A 25,116-nucleotide genomic window follows, 5' to 3' on the forward strand; every position below is an offset into this window, starting at 1 on the left:
AAAAGATGCACTTAAAAAATAAAGACACAAAATAGATTATTAGCAAAAGGGTAGAAAAAGATATCCCAAGATATTAATAGTAAAAAAAAAAAAAGTTGAATTGGCTATATTAATATCAGAGTATAGACAGAATAATTAGTGGGGACAAAGTATAATACCAGGATTAAATGTTTCAAATGATAAATGGGTCATATAATTAACCCTACATCCTTATGGACCTAATAACAGAGCTTCAAACACATTGAAGAAAAATCTGATAGAAATGCAAAGAGGAATATACAAATCCATAACAGTAGTAAAAGGAAGATCTCTGGGAAATATCCATATTTAGAAAATAAACAATATGCTTCTAAATAATTCAAGTCAAGGAAGAAAGTAAAAGAGAAAGTAGAAAGTTTTACAAGCTGAATGAAAATGAAAACATGACATATCAAAATTTGTGGGAGGCAGCCAAATCAATACTCACAGAGAAATTTTATAGCACTAAAGGTCTAAAGCAAAAAGTCTCAAATCAATAAATTATGCTTCCACCTTGAGAAAGAAAGCAAAGATGGAGTACGAATGGGGGGGTGAGGATGAAGGATGAAGAGTAGAAGAGGAGCAAATTAAATCTAAAGTAAGCAAAAATAAGGAAATAATAAAGAACAGAAATAAAAACCAACCTGGACTCAGGTTTCCCATAGAAAGTGCTAGGAAATAAAGCAATCTACAAAGAAGTACTTTGTATTACACCAAATAAGTTGTCATTTTTATATAAAGCAGTAAGAAGTAAATAAAATCTCAAGAAGAGAGAGAAGCTCTGAGTCCTTCCTTGGGATAAAAATGATAAAATGCAGCCAAATGAGGGATATCAAAATAAACAATAAAGAAATAGGAGGATGGAGTAAAATACTTGGTGGTGGTTGAGCATTTAACTCATTTAAATATAGAAACAAGACTGTAAGTATTATGGCTATAGAATAGAATGCAAATATTAAAACACTAAAAATGCAAAGATAAAATAAAAATATAAGTATAAAAAATCAAGAACAGGATAAAATGCTGTGGGCTAATTTTCTCATTTTTCATAACATTAATATTGTTTTAAAAAGGAAATCCATAGTTTAGAAAAATGAATAGCTCCAATTTCCTAATTTTTTTCATAAATCTTTCCTAAATATCATAGCCTTAAAAAGGCTATTATAAGAAGTATTTCTTGCAAGAGAATATGATGTTAAGGTGAACAGCACCTGGAATTTATATTTTCAAAAATATAATTAACTGTCACCATAACTGTAATCCCTTATCACATACTAGGAAAGAACTGAGGAATTTGGTTTAAACATGGAAAAACTAAGTTTACATGCCATAAATGGAACACTTCCTATGAAGGTTAAAAAAAAAAGATGTAAACACTTACTTAAACCAAAAGAAAATGTTAGTATATGCGTATTCCATTTTAGCTTTTATCAGTGAAGTTTCTGATGTGAACTCTGCATTGTTAAGTTCACTGAATTATGTGACAAAAAAGACATTCAAGGTTTTGGGTTTTCTTAATGCTCATGAGCATTATTTATTTATGGAATAGTGGAAAGAAGAGCCGAGTATGTAGATCTGGTTTATTTTACATAATGCACATAGATGTCTTAATTATGGAAATTCGTTGAATAGATACACTGAGCTGCTTCCTCAGGCCAAGAAATTTTGAAATGAAAGAGTTCCCAGAATTTCAACTTGTTAAACCTCAGCTATTTATAATGACAATGTGAGAAGACTGCTGACCCTACAGAACCAATATGGAGGAGCCCACCTAATTTGTTGAAATAAGTATAGATGTATCTACTCAATCTAAACTTGTGGTTTGAGGATATGCTAGGAAAAGACTATCCTGGATGTCTGGACCTTGAAGGAAACTAAAGGATTAAAAGAACTGCAGAGGTGTTATATTTAAGTGATGAATCACTAAATTCTACTCCTGAAACTAATATTACACTGTATGTTAACTAACTAGGATTTAAATAATAACTTGAAACTTAAAAAATTAATTCATTTAAAAAATAATAAAAGAAATGCAGAATGTCTTTGTACACATTACATTTCAGAAGAGATTTCACAGATTTTAATGAATAAGCATTATGTACTTAGTTAATATCAAAATAAATAGTTGTAGAGGGGTGCCTGGATGGCTCTGTAGGTTCAGTGTCTGACTCTTGGTTTCAGCTTAGGTCATGATCTCACCGTTTGGGAGTTCAAGCCCTGTGCTGGGCTCTGCAATGGCGGCATGGAGCAGGCTTGGGATTCTGTCTCCCTCTCTGCCACCCCCTCAAAAATAAACAGGGGCACCTGGATGGCTCAGTCAAGCATCTGACTTTGGCTTGGGTCATGATCTCACAGTTTGTGAATTCAAGCCCCACATCGGGCTCTCTGCTGTCAGCATGGAGCCTGCTTTGGATACTTTGTGCCCCTTCTCTCTCTGCTCCTACCCCACTCATGCTATCTTTCTTACAAATAAACATTTATAAACAAACAGTAAAAAAAAAAAAATAGTTGTAGAATATACAGCATCCCAGGTATCCCTTATGACTCTTATATTTTCAGAACTATTTTAAAATAGCCAAACTCTCAGCAAACTATCAACTTGCCTGGCAATGTAAAACAGCATTCCTTTTACAAAATTGCTGAAATAGAAACTAAGGGCTAACAGCTCAGAGATATCAACTGGAATCCATTTTTGGTATTTGTTTCTGGCTGTTTATTTTTAACAAGTTTTAAAAATAATTCAATCTTCTTTATTAATTTGACCCAAACTGAGCGCTCTACATTTTATATAAACCTGGACTTATATAAATTGTTAATATTATAAAAATTTGAATTTGCCCAAAGTTGGCTACATGCACTATGGTACATAATTATTAAAAACTCTAAGTTGTTTGCAAGTTGGGTCTATACTACCATAAAAATTCCATTCATCCAAGCTTGGCCTATGTTAAATATACATAACTGTTTAAGACTGAGTGTTTCCACTCATAATTTGGAGTCCAATTGCTATATATCAAAATAGAATTATAATTATTTGCTAAATGTAGTTTTCCACCATAATATATTATCATACTTCATAGCCAATATAAATAACATAAATAATGCCAAATTTTAAACCAGGTGTTCTATGAAAATCAGATTTTCAAATGCATGATGGTTTGAAATAGCATATAAATTCCCCTTAAAGAACCACACTACAAAACAGGCACCCAAGATAGTAACAAAAAAATGAGGCCCTTTAGAAAAATAAAATAGAAGATAATGAAGAGGGAAAATTTTTTAATTTTTGAAATGTTTTCTCACATACTGTCAAAAGAGCTAACATCCTGTATATAATCCTCTCAATGTAAGAATTTACTTGACATTATAAAGGGGTACGATTTGCCTTATAGAGGAATCAATAATAACCTTGTAAAGCCTAAAGCAGTGAACATAAACGTGTTGTAGGAGACATTAACACTAGACTGAAAGAAATAATTATATTTTCAATAAACATGTTACTACTGGATAATCAATTTTTTACACGTCTTTGCAGCTGTTTCACAGCTCAGGTAGTGAATGGCAGCAGCTGTTATACCAAAACCATATATTATATGCATATGAGGTACTTCTAATTTCTCGTAGGTATTTACTTATTTGTGATCAGGCACATTTAACTCATATTAAATAAAAACAAGGTATTCATGGGGTGATTAATTCAGGGAAATTTTAGTACCATCTTATTTTAGAAATGAACTCTTAACCAATTATTTTTATGTCAGAATATTTAATAATTCAAATTACATGCTGCCCTTATTCCCAGATTTAAGAGATTTGTCATGATCAATGTTTCTGAAATATTAAATTAAAACATGTCATAGTAATTACTATGGAATAAACAGCAATTAAGATTTTTTTAGGCAAATAAGCTCTGTTTGCAGTGAATATTTATACTACTACTATTTTCCCACACAATGCATGCATCATTCGCAACAAGCAGCCTGAAAATATAAAATGTAAATTTTTAGAATTACTTCAAAAGATCTTAAGAAACTGATTTAATATGGAATTTGATATTTACCTAAGACACATCTATGTATAATGTATCCAAAAAGAGGTAGACTTGAATGTAAGTAATACAAATAATGTTACCATGGAATGATCATGTTTCTATTCTGTATTTATAATAATGATTCTGATATATGCATTGACATGGGCTAATAATTTGCAGGATAAGTAAAAGACAATTATTTAAAAACGTACATCCACTAAAAAACTATACTTAACAGTGTAAATATGTACCAGAAATTTGAATTAGGTAAATACTTACTGCTATATAATAAACGCTTGCTTTTTGTACCAATGTCCAGTTTTTCTCCATATCAAGATGTTTTTCCTTTTTATAACAATTGGCAGCAGCAAGATTAGCTACAAGGGACCTAAGACAACAACAAAAAGCAATTAGGCTCGTGATACGATGGTTAAAGTTGTCATGTACTTCTATAAAATTAATTAACAATACATTTTGCAAATTTTGGTTTACATTTTAATTTTTTTAATTAAAAAAAAATTTTTTTTTAATTTACATCCCAAATTAGCTAGCATATAGTACAACAATGATTTCAGGAGTAGATTCCTTAGTGCCTCTTATCCATTTAGCCATCCCCCGTCCCACAACTGTCCCAGTAACCCTCAGTTTGTTCTCCATATTTATGAGTCCTTTCTGTTTTGTCCCCCCTCCCTGTTTTTTGTTTCCCTTCCCTTATGTTCATCTGTTTTGTCTCTTAAAAGTCCTCATATGAATGAAGTCATATGATTTTTGTCTTTCTCTGCCTGACTAATTTCACTCAGCATAATACCTTCCAGTTCCATCCACGTAGTTGCAAATGGCAAGATTTCATTGTTTTTGATTGCTGAGTAATACTCCATTGTGTGTGTGTGTGTATATATGTGTATATATATATATATATATACCACATCTTCTTTATCCATTCATCCATCGATGGACATTTGGGCTCTTTGCATACTTTGGCTATTGTGGATAGTGCTGCTATAAACATTGGGGTGCATGTGTCCCTTTGACACAGCACACCTGTATCCCTTGGACAAATGCCTAGTAGTGCAATTGCTGGGTCGTAAGGTAGTTCTATTTTTAGTTTTTTGAGGAACCTCCATACTGTTTTCAAGAGTGGCTGCACCAGCTTGCATTCCCATAATTCTTAATTTTTTAATTGCTACACACTGATTTTATAAATGTAAATAAAATTAAATTTGTTTTGAGCACTTTTTGAGACTTCTCTGTTACCTTTGAGATAAATAGAGATATTGATCCTTGTTTTAATACCACCTATTTTGAAAAACTGGAATTTGTTTCCTTTGGTACTGAAATGATAACATTATACATTTCCTATATTTTAATGGTTTAAAATGCAGTTAGGAAATTAAACTATGTTGTTTTGCAAAAAAAGACATATGAACATATGTACCTATATACAAAAACTTCAGTTTTTAACTATCAACATGTTATATACATTGTTTAACCTAATGCTTTAAAAGCCAGGTATGGGATTAATTTCACAAAATACACATATAAATGTAGGCCCTATTTACTATGACATATTAATTTGCAAACCAATACATTTTAAAGATTGGAGTAAATTAAAATTAATTTCTCTAGACGAAAACTCCCTATACTGGTCCAGTTTTGCAGCTGAAGAATCTAAGCAGGACACTGCATTTAAAATCTTGCTACAAGTGCCAGATAGTAATTTTGGTTATTGTACAACAAATACAGTTAATAAAATAATTATTTATGTTAAATACAAATCAATAAAAATATTTTCTTCCTCATTCTGATTCTGGAATTAGAAAATAACTTGCCATTTTTTTCACTCTCACAAGGGAACAGTTATGGTTAAAAAAAATAGACATATCATTTCATCACTTGAGATTTTTATAAAATGGTTGGTTCTTCTGTTAAGGAAAAAAAAACTAATTCCCTTCCAAAAAATATTTCTACTCATCCATATGCCAATTGACTACTTCAGGATACATCAATTCAAATTTATGCCTGATTAAATGATTAAAAATAATAACAGTATGAATCAATATATTTATATGCAAATATTACTATATTATAAAGTTAAGAATAATTAGGCCCAATTTATAAAAAAATATTTTATTTTAGAGGCACCTGGGTGGCTCAGTCAGTTAAGCATCCGACTCTTGGTTTCGGCTCAGGTCATGATCTTACAGTTCATGGGTTCGAGCCCATGTCAGGCTCTGCGCTGACAGTGCGAAGCAGCTTGGTATCCTCTCTCTCTCCCTCTCTCTCTGCCTCTTCCCTGCTTGCATTGTCTCTCTCTCACTTTCTCCCTAAAATAATAAACTTATTTTTTTAAGTTTATTCAACAGGGAGAGAGCGTGCACTCACATGAGGAGGAGGGGCAGAGAGAGAGGGAGAAAGAGAATCCCAAGCAGGTTCTGTACTGTCAATGCAGAGTCTAACACCAGGCTTGATCTCACAAACTGTGAGATCATTACCTGAGTTGAAGCCAGGAGTCGGACACTTAACTGACTGCTTAACTAACCACCCAGGCACTCCTAAAACATATTCTAGTAGTCATGACTTTAGCAAAATTTTGACAGAAATAATTATACATAAAAATAAAAAGCAAACACTTGTGGTACCAGTTACTAACTTCTATTTTGATAATAAAATTACTCTTTGATAGTAAACTACACTATATCTCTAAAATGTAAGTACTCTCACTATCCAAGTGACTATGGTTCAGAGTTTGGAGAATGAGAACATGAATAAAGAAGAATATTGCATTATCCAAATTCTTTGGTTCCTGGGTTTTGGATAGTGATATTAAGAGCGACCAGCCCTATCTAAAACAATTTATCTAAACATATTAGGTTCTACAATTTAGTTGATAATAAGTTTGATAGTGAGAGTTTCCCCCTAGTTTTTCACTTCTAACATCATCTGAACATTACTGATCACCATAACCATAATATTAGTATATTAATTAAGCTTTTGACATCTGGGAGAGCTAATGTGATCGTAACTGCTCTTTAAAATACCAATTTAGCATACAAAAACAATTTAGCAATTTTATACTACCCCAAGTGGTATCAAAGGCAAAATCTGACCTATTTTTCACTAATGAGAAAACTGTATCTGCATATTAAAGTTGTCTTTAGGAAAACTGAAAAGGGAAAAAGTATAAATAAGTATATTTCAATGTTTGAACAATAAATGGTTTTATTTCTTAAAACCTTAAAATGATCAAGTTCTCCTACACACAAAAAATAAAATTATAGGAAAAGTTTAAACATGGCTTTGGGACCCTAATTGTTTTTAAAAAGGTGTATTTTTAGTTATTCAATAACTACTGGACATAAAACTGTCAGGTCCTTCACATACATTTGCTAAAGATCAAGGAATGCACAAACAACAAACAAACAAACAAACAAACAAAAAACAACCAAAGGTAAGAAAGTGGAAGAAGGGAGCAAAGAGAAGAGAGAAGGGAGGAAATATAGGAAGACAAGCAGCAAATAAGAAAGGAGGGAAAGAAGGGTAAGAAAGGAGACAGGGAATGTAGGAGGACACCCTAAATATTTCTAGGTATAAGGAAGGTAAAATTTCTAGTAAATCATTATTTAAAAAGAGATCATTGTTGCTGATTTTAACAATATAACAGCTAGAGAAGTTATTTTGCTTTTCCCTTGCAAAGGAGAGAAAAGATGCTGATGAGCAATATGGTAATAATGCAAGGATATACTGAAGAAAAGCCTCTGTGTAGCTGCAAAAGGCAGGAATACAACTAATGTATGGGAAGTTCCTGAGAGATCTATTTCAAGTTCATAGAAGAATTTTCTAAAAAGTAAAGTTGCATAAAAATGTAATGGATTGTTTTCTGAGTGGTGCGTTATCCATGACTGAAGTTGTTTGATATGGATAGATGACTGTTTGCCAGAAATGCTTTAGATGACCTAGTTTGTAGGACACTGGATATAATGGAGTATTTTATATATGTTGCAAAATACATGTGTCTATATGTCTATGTATCTGAATATTCCAATCTAAGGATATGGTGAAAAGATCATTCATTCTTTTCATACCAATTTCAGCAAGAAACTAGCTACAAGACATTAAATGAAATGTTTTCCTTATTTTCCTTTTCTGATCTTAATTATAAAAATTAGAGACTGAAATTGATAGTCTCAAAAATTTCATTCCAGGGGTGCCTGGGTGGCTCAGTGGGTTGAGCTTCAGACTCTTGACTTCCACTCAAGTCATGATCTCACAGTTTGTGGGTTCAAGCCCTGCATTAGGCTCTATGCTGGCAGTGTATGGCCTGCTTGGGGTTCTCTCTCTCTCTGCTCCTCCCTCTCTGCCCCTCCCCTGCTCATGCTCTCTCTCTCTCTCAAAATAAATAAATAGACTTAAAAAAATTTTCATTATATATTCCTCGTGAATACAAAAGCAGGTACAATAAGGATCATTTTTTTTTAAAAGAAAATGATACAAGGAAGAACAGTTGTTTTTTTTTAAATGTTTATTTATTTTTGAGAGAGAGTCAGAGCGTGAGCAGGGGAAGGGCAGAGAGAGAGAGGGAGACAAAAGTGAAGCAGGCTCCAGGCTCTGACCTGTCAGCACAGAACCCGATGCGGGGCTCAAACTCACAAACCGCAAGATCATGACCTGAGCTGAAGTTGGAGGCTTAACCGACTGAGCCACCCAGGTGCCCCAAGGAAGAAGAGTTATTAAAACATTCAAGTTTCATGAGATCTAAATTCCAAATTCAGATTGGAATTCAGATTTTACTATTGTTTAAATATGTAATTAGTACAAACCTTCCCTTGGAATTACACTGACCTGTTGTCACCAGTGATGCACACGGCACAAGTTCCTGTTGTTTGCTCATTTTGCTCATAGTAATGAGCATCCACATGGGCTTCAGCAGCTTTCTTCTTCAAGATCTCTCCAAATCTATCTATCCCAATGCATCCAAAAAATGTTGCTGCTTTGTGTGGCTGCTGAATCATCCACTGAAAAACAGGAACATAAATAATTTTAATGGCTCAAAAATATGGTACACATAGAATGGTGGCATAGAAGGGATGCTCTGTTAGATGCTGTGGCTGTTATGAATGGAATTCCAATCCTGTACTAATGCTTATGATAAATGTGATGTAACAACCACATAATATCTTATACTACTTTTAGGGAAAAAATAGAACACAGTAGTTAAGAACTCAGAATCTAAAGTCATAAAGATTTTCGGTCAGTGCTAACTTGATATAGAAAATTAATAGTGAGTCCCAATAGAAGTATAGTAGCATTGTCATTAAAAGCCCAGGCCCTATAATGAAGACTATCTGGATTCAAATCTTGCTTCTGCTATTTACTACCTGTCTAAGTAAGAGCACGTCACTTAGCATTTCTTTATCTCATTTTCCTCACCTATAAATGGAAAAATAATTATAGGTACACCTCATGACAAATAAACAACTTAAGTTTATGCATTGTTGAGCACATTACCCAGTACATAGTAAAAGATATATATTAGCTGTGGTCACTATTATTTTCATACTTAATTCATATATAAATTAAGCTAAACTATGATTAAGTCTAATTGTTTTAAAAATTCAAAACTAGTGTTAAAAATTCTAATATCTCAGTTTCAGTAGTCTCGAACTTTAATTTCCTTGCTATAAAATGACAATGGATTGCTTTTAAAATATATGTTTTTCACTGATATGAACTGTCATCTTTCATAATTAGCTCAAATTCCTGATTTTTCTAATACTTATAGTATCTATTTTAACACTGCCATCTATTTTGTTTCTAACACCAATATAAACAAAAAATCCCATGTACAAAGTCAAGACAGTAAAATTTTACACATTGCCAAATATTTGAAGTATAAAACAAATGCATGTATAATATGAAACAACATACGCATAAGTACTCTTTCAGACATCACTTGTAATGCCAAGATGTGAGAAATAAGCTAAATGCCCATCCCTACAAAACTGGTTAAATAAACTGATAAATCCTCTCAATGGAACACCATACAGCAACTTAAAAAATAACCAAACAAGGAAAAGCTATGCAGAGTAATCCATCTATATGGAGTAACTGCCAGGATATTTTGTGAATATTAAAAAAAAAAAAAGAGCAGAGTTCAGGGGCAGCTAGGTGGCTCAGTCAGTTAAGTGCCCAACTTCAACACAGGTTATAATCTCATGGTTCATGAGTTCCAGCCCCATGCCAGGCTCTGTGCTGACAATGCAGAGCCTGTTTGGGGTTCTTTGTCATTCTCTGTCTCTACCCCTCCCCCCCACCCCCCATTCACACACATTCTCTCTCTCTTGAAAATAAACATTAAAAAAAAAGAGCAGAGTTCAAAAGTGTGGGTCTGTATGTGTATATGTATGTTTTAAGAGACAGTGAGAACTAAAATCATATACAGTTAAAACCTTGGATTGTGAGTAACTTGTTGTGTGAGTGTTCTGCAAGATGAACAGTACGTGATGCCAAACCTCACATGATCACAACTGAGCCAATGGTTCTTTTCTCTCTCTCTCTCTCTCTCTCTCTCCTTCACTGTGGGATTGTGGGTGACTATCTCCCATATTCAGATGCTCAGTTTCAGGCCATGGAGTGTGGCAGAAATCAGTGACCTTTCAGGACGATGGAAGGTGCTCGCAACTCGCACTCTTTTTGTCACTTCAAAGCACCTACAGATAGTCCTTTACTTTTCCATACAAGACTAAGCTTAGGAATGCTTCGAATGCTTAGGAATGCTTTCCTCTGCTGCCTTATTGTTAGTTACACTAAATACAGGATATCATAAGAGTCTATTAATACTGTACTGTAGTCAACATCTGTGCAAATGTATACAATGGCCCCCATGCACAAGAAGGTTGAAAAGAAAGGCAGTAAGAAGAAGGAAATCATTGAGAAGTACGAACTGATGGATCTGAATCGCGAAGAACAGCAAGAGGTTATGGAGGAGATCTCATCTACAGAGGAAGAGGAGGAAAAGATAGAGGAATCCCTTACTTCAAATGAGATTAGGGAGATGTGTAAAATGTGGGAAACTGCAAAATTTTGTAGAAAAGGACCACCTGAATAAAGCTGTAGCAGTGCAAGCAATGAATCTGTTTAACGACAATGCAATGTCACATTTTCATGAAATCCTTAAAAGAAGGCAAAAGCAAGTGTCATTGGATAGGTTCCTTGTTAAAGTTGCATGATAAGAAATCGATTCCAGGGGCGCCTGGGTGGCGCAGTCGGTTAAGCGTCCGACTTCAGCCAGGTCACGATCTCGCGGTCCGTGAGTTCGAGCCCCGCGTCAGGCTCTGGGCTGATGGCTCAGAGCCTGGAGTCTGTTTCCGATTCTGTGTCTCCCTCTCTCTCTGCCCCTCCCCCGTTCATGCTCTGTCTCTCTCTGTCCCAAAAATAAATAAACGTTGAAAAAAAAAAAAAAGAAAAAAAAAAAAAAGAAATCGATTCCATTGAGCCAATAGACAGCAGTGATTCTGTTAGTGATAGTGAAAGTCATCCTACACAATAACCCTCCTCTCTCTTGTCTCCCTCACACCAGCCACGAAGGTTTTCGAAAGTAAGGGCAAGTTAATTTGTTTATTTTTTACGTTATGTATTTTATCATTTTGTATTATATTACAGTACTGTAATCATTTTTATATGAATATTTTGGGGTTGTGGAATGAATCATCTGAGTTTCCATTATTTCCTATGGGGAAACTTACTTTGATATACAAGTGCTTTGGATTACAAGCATATTTCCAGAATGAATTATGCTCTAAAACCAAGATTTTACTGCATATCCTTTTAGTATATACACATACTCTTTTACAATTTACATATAATTTTAAGTTTGCTTATTTTGTGAAAAAGAAAAACAGGAAGAACAAACCATAAACTAAAGAAAATGGTTTTCTATCAGGGTGAGTGGGAATGGAATAAAGAAATAGAAACAGAAGAAAGACTCTTCTGAATGTGACACTATACATAGAGTGGCCTTTTGAAATGTTAAAATTATACATTCTTGAAAATGTAATTCAATTTGAATTTGAAATTAATTTGGAAAAAAATGATAAAGTTGAATACAATAGGATCAAAGAAACTAAAGAAAATATCAAATTATAACATAACCCCATAGGAAAAACGCAAATAACTTTAAACATACTATTACTTTTCAATGTACTAATATAAAGGAACAAAAATCAAAAATATTGGAGAACAGACCATTTGAAATTATTCACTCAGAGGAGCAAAAAGAAAAAAAAAATGAAAAAGAGTGAAGAGAGCTTACAGAACTTATGGGACACAATGAAAAAAAAATATTTGAATTATGGGAATTCCAGAAGGAGAACAGGAAAAGGACAGAAAGTATACTTCAAGCAATAAATGGCTGAAAACTTCCTGACCCTAGATATAGAAATAGATATTCAGATCCATGAGGCCCAAAAAGACCCAAACAGGCTGAATCCAAATAGGGCTATCCTGAGACACATTATAATTAACTTATAATTAAGTTGTCAAAAGACAAATAAAGAATTTTAAAAGCTGCAAAAGAGACAAGTTATATACAAGAAAAAACGCATATGATTATGGGTGGATTTCTCAACAGAAACTTTGCAGGCCAGGAGAAAATGAGATGAAACCTCCAAAATATTAAAAGAAAAAAAAAAAAACCTGTTAACCAAGATTTCTGTATCCAGCAAAGCTGTGCATCAGAAATGGAGGGATAAAGACTTTTCCCCCAAAGAAACAAAAGCTGAGGAAGTTCATTACCACTAGACCTAGCTTATAAGAAATGCTAAATGGAGTTCGTTGAGTGGAAAGGATGCTAATTAACATCATAATAACATAAGGAGGTAGTATAAAACTCACTGGAAATGGTAGCTATGCCATCAAAGTTAGATTCTGTAATATGGTAATTGTGGTGCATAATTTACTTACAACTTCAACTTCAGTTTAAATTTAAAAAAATGAATGTAGTAAAAATAACCATAAACACAATAATCTGTTATTACTTACACAATATAAAGATATGTAAATTGTGATAGCAATAACCTAAAGTGTGCAGGGACAAGTGTACAATTTAGCAATTCTAATGAAGTGAAGTTGTTATCAGCTTAAAATAGGGCATTATAATTTTAACATATTTTATATAAGCCTCTTTGTAACCACAAGGGGAAAACTTGTAGCAACTACACAAAATAACATGATAAGAAAGCAAAAGTATACTGTTACTGAAAGACATCAAAACATGAAAAAAGACAGCAGGGTAAGAAATAAGGGACAACATATCTACAAAACAAACAAGGAACAATGAACAAAAATGCCAACAGTAAGTCCTTAACTATTAATAATTATAGTAGTCTCCCCTTATCTGCAGAGGGTATGTTCCCAGATCTCTGGTGGATGCCCAAAACTGCAGATAGTACTGATCCCTACATATATTATGATTTTTCCTATACATACATATCCATGATAAACTTTAATTTATAAATTAGACTCAGCAAGAGATTAACAGTAACTAACAATGAAATAGAAAAATTATAACAATATACTGTAGCAATAGTTATGTGAATATCTCTCTCTCTCTCTCAAAATATATTATTGCATTTTACTCATTCTTCTTCTTGGGATGATGAAAGATGATAAAATGCCTACATGAGATTAAGTAAGGTGAATAACAGGCACTGTGACACATGGAATTATGTTACTGTTGATATCTTGATGATATGACAGGAGGAGGATTATTTGCTTCCAGAACATGGTTGACCACAGGTAACTGAAACTGTGGACAGGGGGTGAGGGGAATACTAATGTACTTTAAACATAAACAGATTAAATTCTCCAACCTAAGGACACAGGATGTCTGAAAAAAAAAAAAAAAAAAAAAAGATCCATCTAAGATGCTGACTACGGGAGACTCACTTCCCACAGTGAGTGAAGGGATGGAAAAAGACTTCAAGGAAATGGTAAAGCAGGGGTAGCTATGCAGATATCAGACAAAACAGATTTTAAACTAGCAATCGTAAAAAAAAAAAGGCAAAGAAAGTCATTATATAATAAAAAAGTAGTCAATCCATCCATAAGTTTTAACAATTGTAAGTATTTATGGACCCAAAATTGCAGCACCTAAATATATGAGAAAAAAACAACAACAGCTAAATGGAGAAATGACAAGCAATACAATAATAGTTGGGGATTTTAATACCCCACTTTCAACAATGGATAGACCATCCAGAGAATCAATAAGGAAACAGCAGATGACAATAAAACCATAGACCAAATGGATCTAACAGACATATATAGAACATTATATTGAAGAAACAGCAGAATACACATGCTTTTCAAGGGTATATACAGTGTTTTCTAGGATAGCTCATATGTTAGACCACAAAACAAGTCTTAGCAAATTCAACAAGACTGAAATCATACCAAGTATCTTCTTTGACCAAAATGGCATGAAACTAGAAATCTATAACAAGAGGAAATCTGGAAATTCACGAATATCTGGAAATTAAATGACACTCTCTTGAAAATCCAATGAATAAAAGAAGAAATTAAAGGGGGAATAAAAAAATTTTTCTTGAGCCAAATGAAAATGGAAAAACAACATACCAGAACTTAGGGGATGCAGCAAAGCAATTCTAACAGGTAAGTTTATACCAATAACTGCTTGTATTAATGAATAAGAAAGATCCTAAATAGACAATCTAATACTACATCTTATGAAACTAGAAAAAGAACAAACATCCCAAAGGTAGATGAAGGAAATAACACAGATTAGAACATAAATGAAATACAGAACAGAAAATAATAGAAAAGATTAACCACACTAAAGCTGATTCTTTGAAAAGATAAGGAAAATTCACAATTCTTAGCCAGACTAACCAAAGGGGGGAGAAAAAGAGAGAACACAAATCATCAAAATTATAAACAAAAAAGAGGGCATTACAACTGATACCACAGAAATAAAAAGAATCATAAAAGGCTACTATGAACAATTATATGCCAATTGGACAACCTAAAAGAAATGGAAAAAAATCTTATAAACATAAAACCTACCAAGACTGAATTGGAATGAAATAAAAAATCTGAATAAATCAATTCCACCAGGCACCAGGAGACTGATCAGTAACAATAACTATCTAAATAAAGAAAAGCCCAGGGCCAGATGATTTCATTGATGAATTTTACCAAAGATTTAAGTAAAAATTAACATTAATCCCCCTCAAACTCTTCCAAAACTTTGAAGAGGAGGGAACACTTCCAAATTATTCTTATGAGGCAAGCATTATACAAAAGCCAAATAAGGAATCTACTAGGAAAAAAAAAGACCAAAACAGAACAAAACAAAAAATGGCAGGCCAATATCCCTGATGAATGCAGATGCAAAAATTCTCAACCAATACTAAAAAATCAAATTCAGCACCTTGTTTAAAGAATCATTCATCATGATCAAGTGAGATGCAAGGAGGGTTCAACATACACAAGTGAATCAATGTGATACATCACAGTAACAGAATGAAAGAAACAAATCATGATCTTTATAGACACAGAAAAAGCATTTGACAAAATTCAACATCTATGCATGATAAAAGCACTTAAAAAATTAAACATTAAAAAACATATCTCAACAATATAAAGGCCATATATAACAAGCCCAAAGCTAACAATATACTCAACAGTGAAAGATTGAAAGCTTTTCTCTATGATCAGGAACAACACAAGAGTGCCCAGTCTTACCACTCCTTTTAACACAGTACTGAAAATCCTAGCTAGAGCAGTCAGGCAAGAAAAATAAAGGCATCATATTTGGAAAGGAAGAAGTAGAATCATCTCTATTTGTAAATGATGTGATTTTGTACATATAGAAAATAATAACCAAAGAAAAAAAAGCTAGAACTAATCAATCAATTCAGTAAAGTTGCAAGATACAAGATAGAATATCAGTAAAATTTTTATACACTAACAACCAACAAATTTCCTGGAAAAGAATTTTAAAACTGAATTCCAGGGGTGCCTGGGTGGCTCAGTCGGTTAGGTGACCAATTTCGGCTCAGGTCATGATCTTGCGGTCTGTGGGTTCAAGCCCCGCGTCGGGCTCTGTGCTGGCAGCTCAGAGCCTGAAGCCTGCTTCATATATTCTGTCTCTCTCTCTCTCTCTCTGCCCCGCCCCCCTGCTCATGCTCTGTCTCTCTCAAAAATAAATAAACATTAAAAAAAAATTTTAAAAAAACTGAATTCCATTTATAACAGTATCAAATAAACAATAAAATACTTAGGAATAAAGTTAATCCAGGAGGTTAAAGATCTCTACTCTTAAAACTACAAGACATTCATGAAAGAAATCAACATGACACAAATAAATGGAAACATATCCTATGTTCATGGATTGGGACAATTAATATTGTTAAAATGTCTATACTACCAAAGCCATCTATAGATTCAGTGTAATCCCTATCAAGATTCCAATGGCCTTTTCTACAGAAATAAACAATCCTAAAATATATACGGAACAAATGATCCAAAGATATCCTGAGAAAGAAGGTAAAAGCAGGAGGCATCACATTTTCTGATTTCATGTTATATGGACTAAAACAGCATGGTACTGGCATGAAAACAGACACAGACCAATGGAACAGAATCAAGAACCCAGGAATAAACCCAAGCATATATGGCCAACTAATATTTGACAAGGAAGCCAGAACACTCAAGGGAAAAAAAGTGTCTTCAATACATGGTACTGGGAAAATATGATACTCACATGTAAAAAGAATGAAACTTGACCCCTATCTTACAAGATTCAAAAAATTAACTTGAAATGGATTAAACACTTAAATGTATGACCTGAAATCATGAAACTCTGAAGAAAACATAGGAAAAAACCTCCTTGACATAGGTCTTGGTAATTTTTTTTTTTAATTTTTTTTTTCAATGTTTATTTATTTTTGGGACAGAGAGAGACAAAGCATGAATGGGGGAGGGGCAGAGAGAGAGGGAGACACAGAATCGGAAACAGGCTCCAGGCTCTGAGCCATCAGCCCAGAGCCTGACGCAGGGCTCGAACTCACGGACCGCGAGATCGTGACCTGGCTGAAGTTGGATGCTCAACCGACTGCGCCACCCAGGCGCCCTGGTAATTTTTTTTTTTAAATCACAACTAAAGCAAAAGCAAAAAAATCAAACACAAACAAGTGGGAGTGCATCAAACTAAAAATCTTGTGCATTGCAAAGAAACAATCAACAAAATGAAAAAACAACCTATGGAATAGGAAAAGAATATCTGCAAACCATATATCTGATAAGGGCTTAACATCTAAACTATATAAAGAACCCACAAAACAGCAGAAAAACAAATAATCGAATTTATTTTTTATTTATTAAAAATTTTTTAAAAATATTTTTGAGAGACAGAGAGAGACAGAGCGTGAGTGGGGGCAGGGCAGAAAGAGAGAGGGACACAGAATTCCAAGTAGGCTCCATGCTCTGAGCTGTCAGCACAGAGCTCAATGAGGGGCTCAAACCCACGAACTGTGAGATCATGACCTGAGCCGAAGTCAGACGCTTAACTGACTGAGCCACCCAGGTGCCCTCAAATAATCAAATTTAAAATGGGTAAAGGACATGGGCACCTTGGTGGCTCAGTGGGTTGAGCGTCCAACTCTTGATTTTGGCTCAAGTCATGATCTCACTCACAGTTGCAGGATTGAGCCCCATGTCAGGCGCTGTGCTTACAGCATGGAGTCTGCTTGGGATTCCCTCTCTCCTTCTGTCTCTGCCCATGCCTCACTTGTGTGCTCTCTCTCTCTCTCAAAAATAAACTTAAAAAAAAAAATCTTAAAAAAAAAATAAAATGGGCAAAGAACCTAAATAGACATTTTTCAGAAGAAAATATATGAATGGTCAATAGGTACATGAAATAATGCTCAACATCATTAATCATTAAAGAAATGCAAATTAAAACCAAAATGAGATATCACCTCATGCCTGTTAGAATGGCCACCATCAAAAAGACAAGATAAAACAATATTGGTATGGATGTGGAGAAAAGGGAACCCTTATGCACCAATGGTGGGAATGTAAATTGGTACAGTTACTATGGAAAACAGTTCAGAGTTCTTCAAAAAATTAAAAATAGGGGGCACCTGGCTGGCTTAGTTGGGAGAACATGAGACTCTTGATTTCTCATGAGTTCCAGGCCTACATTGGGTGTAGAGATTACTTTAAAAAAAAAAAGAGGGGCGCCTGGGTGGTGCAGTCAGTTAAGCGTCCGACTTCAGCCAGGTCACGATCTCGCGGTCCGTGAGTTCGAGCCCCGCGTCAGGCTCTGGGCTGATGGCTCGGAGCCTGGAGCCTGTTTCCGATTCTGTGTCTCCCTCTCTCTCTGCCCCTCCCCCGTTCATGCTCTGTCTCTCTCTGTCCCAAAAATAAATAAAAACGTTGAAAAATAAATAAATAAATAAAAGAAAAAAAAAGGAAAGTAAAAAAATATTAAAAATATAACTACCTTATGATCTAGCAATTCTATTCTGGGAACATATCCAGCAGAAATGAAAACAGTAACTCTAAAAGATATCTGCAGTGTCATGTTCATAGCAGGATTATTTACAATAGCTAATATATAGAAGCAACCATTAGTGGTTGAACTGATACATACATTACTTTCATTCATGTAGAAAGCACGGTTAAATAATCAACGATGCCTCTTTTATGCAGTAAAATACAAAAACAAAGCCAATAACAAATTTTAGTAAGATTAAATAACTTGATGTGCCATCAAAATAATAGCAAACTTCATTCATGGAAAATGAAACCATTATAATGTAATTAAGCCTAATTAAATCAAAGTTTACATGTTCAAACTATAGTCTGAAAAAGGGGTAAAATCAACTAACGACCAGGCTTAAATCTGACTTATAATTCTTTCATAATCAGGACTTAGAAGAATTGAAATGTCTCCATTACCAATCAATATTACTTAAACCTGCAAGACAAAAATGAAAAATAATAAAATATTCAGCAATTTTGTTATAGTTCTATTACTGAATATTTCATCACAGGAAACTAGCGGACATTTGACTATTTATGATATTAGTATATCAGGACACTGACAAAATGTGAGAGCTTTACTCCTGATCAGTGATTTCCATTTAAACCCATCAATCCAAAGTGAGAGTTTACTAGGCTGAAGTAGACACACAGAACAAATAGAAGCCAGGTTCACTGTTTCAAAGCACTTAATAACCTAGCTGAGTAATTAAAGATGCTATCATCAGCTGAAATAGATAAAAAAATAATTTTTAAAAGTTTTAATTTGTTAAGAGTTTTGTTAATATTTTAGTACTTCTCTAACTTTATCTCAAATACAATGTATTACCAATACCTAACCAAATGGTTTCTTACCATTCTGACATCCAGTCAAAAACATTTAATGCATATGTACTAGAGGATAAGAAGATGAAAATTATAGTGTCCCTAATAGTCACAACCACTACATTTTCAGATTCTCCAGAAAAGACATTCAACCCTTTTTATAACCTCTTATTATGCTGTTCCTTTTAGCTAAAACAAATTGCCCAGCTTCTCTTTGTTTACGTATGTATAGTACATCCTTAAACACCTATCTTTACCTCCCTGAAAGAGTAACAGGGTCTAGAATTACGTGTGTGTTGTGAATAACTACAAAACAAAACCAGAAGGAAACAACTACAGAATTTTCAGACACTGGACAACAGGCAGAGCAGGACTGTGATCTCTGATAGAAAAGAAACAAGGTGAGCCCTTACATCATGTAGGTTCTCTGCCAGTAGGCAATTTCTAGACTGTGGAGCAGGGAGAAAGAAACCAAACAGAGCAAGGTATTCTCAGTGAAATGAGGGTACAGAGATAAGTGTTCAAGGAGAGCCTAGAAATTAGAAACTGAAAAAGAGTTTCAGAGTACTGTGCTAAAGTCGTTAACTCTTGAGGCTCTGGCTGAATTCCAATCTGTGCATGTTTAAGGAATATATGAGATCACACGGAATCTACATAAATGCATTAGATTTAAAAAGTGAGTTTATCAAGGTCTCAGGCTTCAGTATCAATATACAAAAATCTAATGTAATTCTACATACTATCAAGGAACAGTTGAAAATTAAAGTTAAGAAAACACTGTCACTTACAATTGCATCAAAAAATGAAACAATACTGGGACAAAATAAGAAAATGTGTGCAAGACCTATACATAAAACACCATAATGTTTGCTGAGGGAAGGAAGAAAACCCATATAAATGGAGAACTTTACTATATGCATGGATTACAAAACGTAATATTCTTAACATAGCAATTCTCCCCAAACTGATTCATAGATTTGTTGCAACTCCAACCAGTATCTCAATAGGATTTCTGAAAGATAACAAAAAGCTAATTCTATAAATCAGCAGTAAAGGAAAGGGAACAAGAATAGCCAATGGTTGGGAGGTATGTCAGTGTGAAGTAAGCCAACATTGCTAAATCCCAATTTTTTCAAATCTAAAATGTAGATAATATAATCTATGATCTTGTAAGTATATTTCAAGAATTAGAAACAGACTAACAAAACATGCAATTTAGTTCAGTAATTGATACTATTATAGTTAGATCTCTTTTTTTTTTTATTTTTAACGTTTATTTATTTTTGAGACAGAGAGACAGAGCATGAACGGGGGAGGGTCAGAGAGAGGGAGACACAGAATCTGAAACAGGCTCCAGGCTCTGAGCTGTCAGCACAGAGCCCGACACGGGGCTCGAACTCATGGACCGCGAGATCATGACCTGAGCCGAAGTCGGCCGCCCAACTGACTGAGCCACCCAGGCGCCCCAGTTAGATCTCTTTTATACAAAGAATGAAAGGGCTCACACTATGCTCTAAATAAGTACACTTAATTGGAGATCAAGAAAGCCGTGGCCCTGGGGCACCTGGGTGGCTCAGTTGGTTGAGTGTCTGAATTTGGCTTAGGTCATGGTCTTGCAGTCTGTGGATTCAAGCCCCGGGTTGGGCTCTGTGCTGATAGCTCGGAGCCTGGAGCCTGCTTCAGATTCTTTGTCTCCCTCTCTCTCTGCACCTCCCCCACTTGCACTCTTGTCTCTGTTTCTGTCTGTCTCTCTCTCAAAAGTAAAGAAAGACATGGCCCTAATTGGTAACTTTAAATTTTTTGGGGGGCGCCTGGGTGGCTCAGGTGGTTAAGCGTCCGACTTCAGCTCAGGTCATGATCTCTCAGTCCGTGAGTTCAAGCCCGGCGTCGGGCTCTGGGCTGATGGCTCAGAGCCTGGAGCCTGCTTACGATTCTGTGTCTCCCTCTCTCTCTGCCCCTCCCCTGTTCATGCTAGGTCTCTCTCTGTCTCAAAAATAAAAATAAATAAATATTTTTTTTAAACGTTTATTCATTTATTTTGAGAGACAGAGACAGAGTATGAGTAGAGGAGGGGCAGAGAGCGAGGGAGACAGAATCTGAAGCAAGCTCCAGGCTCGGAACTGACAGCACAGAGCCCGATGCAGGGCTCAAACTCAAGGATGGTGAGATCATGACCTGAGCCGAAGTTGGACACTTAACCGACTGAGCCACCCCGGCGCCCCCCTATTTGGTAACTTTAAATAAATATGTGAATTAGTTGAGTTCAATTTTAAAAGCAATAGTAAAGGCAGAATGTCAACAGAAAAGACCCAGGAGGGAGATTAATTGTAGATGAGGGGATCAGAAAAGGCATCTAGAATCAGGTGACATAATCAATTAGTCTGTGAAGAATGGGTATATTATTCAAAAATGATTATAAACTGGAAAGAAAGTAGAGGCATAGACCACATGCCTCCTTTCCTATCTTAGGAATTTTATCATGGTGTCCCTAAGGCAAAAGAAATTCTGTTTATTAAGTAGTTCATTCCAAAAAACTTAATAAGTTATTTATTTCCTAACAATTTAGCACATGTCATGCACTATAAAATTCTCAAACCATGGAATCAGACTGATTGCCACCAACCCCATTTCTTGTTTCACACTGATTATTGTGCAGTACTTAGGTTTTTTTGTTTTGTTTTTGTTTTTTTCACCATCAAAAACCCAGTGTTATAAAGTATATGATACCACCAAAGAAATGCAGCAATCTGATGTTAAAACAGAAATATCTGAAGCTAGCAGTTCATGTTCTGATAGATGTCACTGTTTTGCTAGAAAATTTAAAATATCTTGTGGACCCAATGTGGGTTTGTTATAGTACCCAAGAGGCCTTAGCACACAGATGGGGAAACAAGAGTACAGTGTTAACAAAAACAATGAAAAAGAGAAATGAAGGACTATTAGGAGTATAATGACAGAGTGCTATGTGGGAGGGAAGACTAATGAGAAACGATGATCCAGGCCAGATCATTAAATGTCACTTTAAGAAGTTGAGGCAGCATTCTATAGGTAAAAGGGTGCACATGAGGGTTTTTAAACAAAGGAATGAGATGATAAGAGATGATGCCTCATTAAGGTAAGGAAGCAGGAGGAGAAAATTTACAACTGAATTTAAATAGGTGCTGAAAAATGATGCATTAAGTTTCATATCAAATGTCTTTAAAACATACAGACAGATTTCTAGTATTGTTAATGTCACCTTCCAGAGAATTTCCTTTTTGCCACCTAATGCAGTATTTAGGACAATATAACTGACAATGATGCTCAAGAGTCAGTCTAAGATAATGCTATATACTTTAATTCAATTCATAACAGAATAATGAAGACTGACACTCAAATAATGATACTAAAATAGTTGCAGGACAAGCCAAAGGTAAGCAATTTTATATCAGAAAACCCAATGAGGAATTTCAGGAAACGAAAAGAATTTAAATGTCAAACTGGGAAGGAACTGTTAACAAGTAGATTGCAAAGGTTTACGAGGAAATCAAAATTGAAGTAGTTGGTTAGGAACACAGCATATGTCACAGAGCTTAAAGGATTGACTGTCTCAGATGACTGGCATACTACCAAGTGACACAGTGATACACAAAATTTTCATAAATATTAAAAAAAATTTTTTTAAATATTTATTTATTTTTGAGAGACACAGAGACAGAATGCAAGTGGGTTAGGGGCAGAGAGACACAGAATCCGAAGCAGGCTCCAGGTTCCAAACTGTCAGCACAGAGCCTGACGTGGGGCTTGAACTCACGAACTGCGAGATCAGGACTTGAGCTGATGTTGGACACTTAACTGACTAAGGCACCCAGGTGCCCCAAAATTTTCATAAATATTATTAAAGAACCCATTCTCCCTCAATAACTAGTATGTTATACTTCTTCCCTGACAAAACTGTTCCATTTCCCTTGTTGGTAGGTGTCCTATTAATAAAAATTGATTCACGATAGTCCTACTATTATCCCCCACAATATTTAGTTGTTTTTCTTGTTAAATACCTGTTAACATTTATTTCTCAGAAGAGATTTTAGGAAACTTTGGCCTACATAAGAAAAAAGCATAAACTTTAGACTCAGATACATATAAATTCATCCAGTTGTGTGACAGTAAATTACATACTCTATCCGAGATTTTATTTTTTACAGAATTATTGTGAGAATTGAATAAGATAATGTAAGCAAACTGCCTACAGTAGTGCCTGTTAAGCAGTATTGATGATGATGGTAATAACAGGGCAGGCACTGAGAATGATAAAACAAAAAAACAAAAAAACTCTTAGTCTACTTTCATTTAACTCATTCCATAAATATTTGTGATCACCTACCAGTTGTTGGACATTATTATAGTAAATAATGGATAAAGCAGCATTTCTCTATCTCTTTTATAGGCTTCTTTCTTCTCCCTAACCCTTGGTGTTCTGCAGGCCTGGATCCAAGGATTAACTGCTCTGTCCACCGTACACTTTTTCTGAATTTGATCTAATCTATCCCCACGGTTTAAAGTTCCATCTATATGCTGAGACTCCTCACCTCTATTTTTAGTTTAGACCTGTCTTCAGATTACTGACCTGAATATCCAAATGTCTATGCCACTAAATCTACACATTTCTACTTCTATCTCCATTACCAGCACCTTAGTGCAAGCCCATCATCTAATGTCAAATTAGACTGTGAAAACTTCTCTAAAAATGTTTTTGTTGTTGAAATACATTCACATACCATAAAAGCTACCACTTTAAAGAGTATAGTTCAGTTGTTTCCTATATATTCACAAGTTTGTGCAACCACCACCACTATCTAACTCCAGGACATTTCATCAATCCAAAAGAAAACCTGTTTCCATTAGCAATCATGCCTCATTCTTCTCCCCACTCCAACTCTCACAACCATTTGCAAAAGCTCCTTAACTTATCTCCCTGCCTTCAGTTCTTTTGTGTGTGTGTTTATATTTATTTTATTATTTCTTTTACGTTTTATTTTAATTTCAGTTAACAGTCAGTGTTAATATTAGTTTCATGGGTAAAATATAAGTGCCTTCAGTACTGCTTCCCTCCAATTCACTACATTTTGAGTTCTCTTTCAAAAATGTCCTTCAATAGTTACCCATTTCTCTTGAACAGAGTTCAAGCATAAACAATTTTATGAATGAACCATCAACTGCCTCTCCAGGTTCATGTAATGGTATTCACTCTCTGGAATGCAATGTTCCAGTACCACTCCATTCATATTCTCATCCCATTCATATTTTGTTTCTTGTTCTTTCTAGCTTAGGTTACAAGTCTCACTTTCTTGGGTAAGCCCATGTTTTATGTTTATGTACAGTAAAGTGTATCAATCCCATCATAAAATCAATGCCACTTAATAATAATTTCCTGTTCAACACATTTGTTTCCCTGCCTTCTTTGAAAGGCCTATAGAGTACATTTCAACATCCAGAAGAGTGCCTCCACATTCTGTATACTTAAATATCTGTCACATAAACAAAGGAATGAAGGCATAATCCGTCTTCTTCTAGCTTATAGTTTAGGGTTACACAAAAATTACCCAAAAAAGTACATTATCATTGAGGAGTTTGGGGGAAGATGGTGGAATAGAAAGATCCTAAGGATACCAGAGAGAAGGCCACATCGAAAAGGGCAG

The 25,116-nt window shown here is 34.7% G+C and overlaps 1 protein-coding gene across 3 annotated transcripts in view; it reads right to left on the minus strand.

Moving 5' to 3' along the window:
• ADK (adenosine kinase) overlaps nucleotides 1–25,116 on the minus strand; it is a 532,082-nt gene that overhangs the window by 269,138 nt on the left and 237,828 nt on the right. For all 3 annotated transcript variants that reach the window (XM_030334273.1, XM_030334275.2, XM_030334274.1), the window contains 2 exons: nucleotides 8,888–9,060; nucleotides 4,328–4,436 (listed from right to left, as the gene is read on the minus strand). In XM_030334273.1, the coding sequence (XP_030190133.1) occupies nucleotides 4,328–4,436; nucleotides 8,888–9,060 (282 nt within the window). The remainder of the gene's footprint in view (nucleotides 1–4,327; nucleotides 4,437–8,887; nucleotides 9,061–25,116) is intronic.

The sequence above is a fragment of the Lynx canadensis genome, chromosome D2 (assembly GCF_007474595.2).
Source record: "Lynx canadensis isolate LIC74 chromosome D2, mLynCan4.pri.v2, whole genome shotgun sequence".
NCBI lineage: Eukaryota > Metazoa > Chordata > Mammalia > Carnivora > Felidae > Lynx > Lynx canadensis.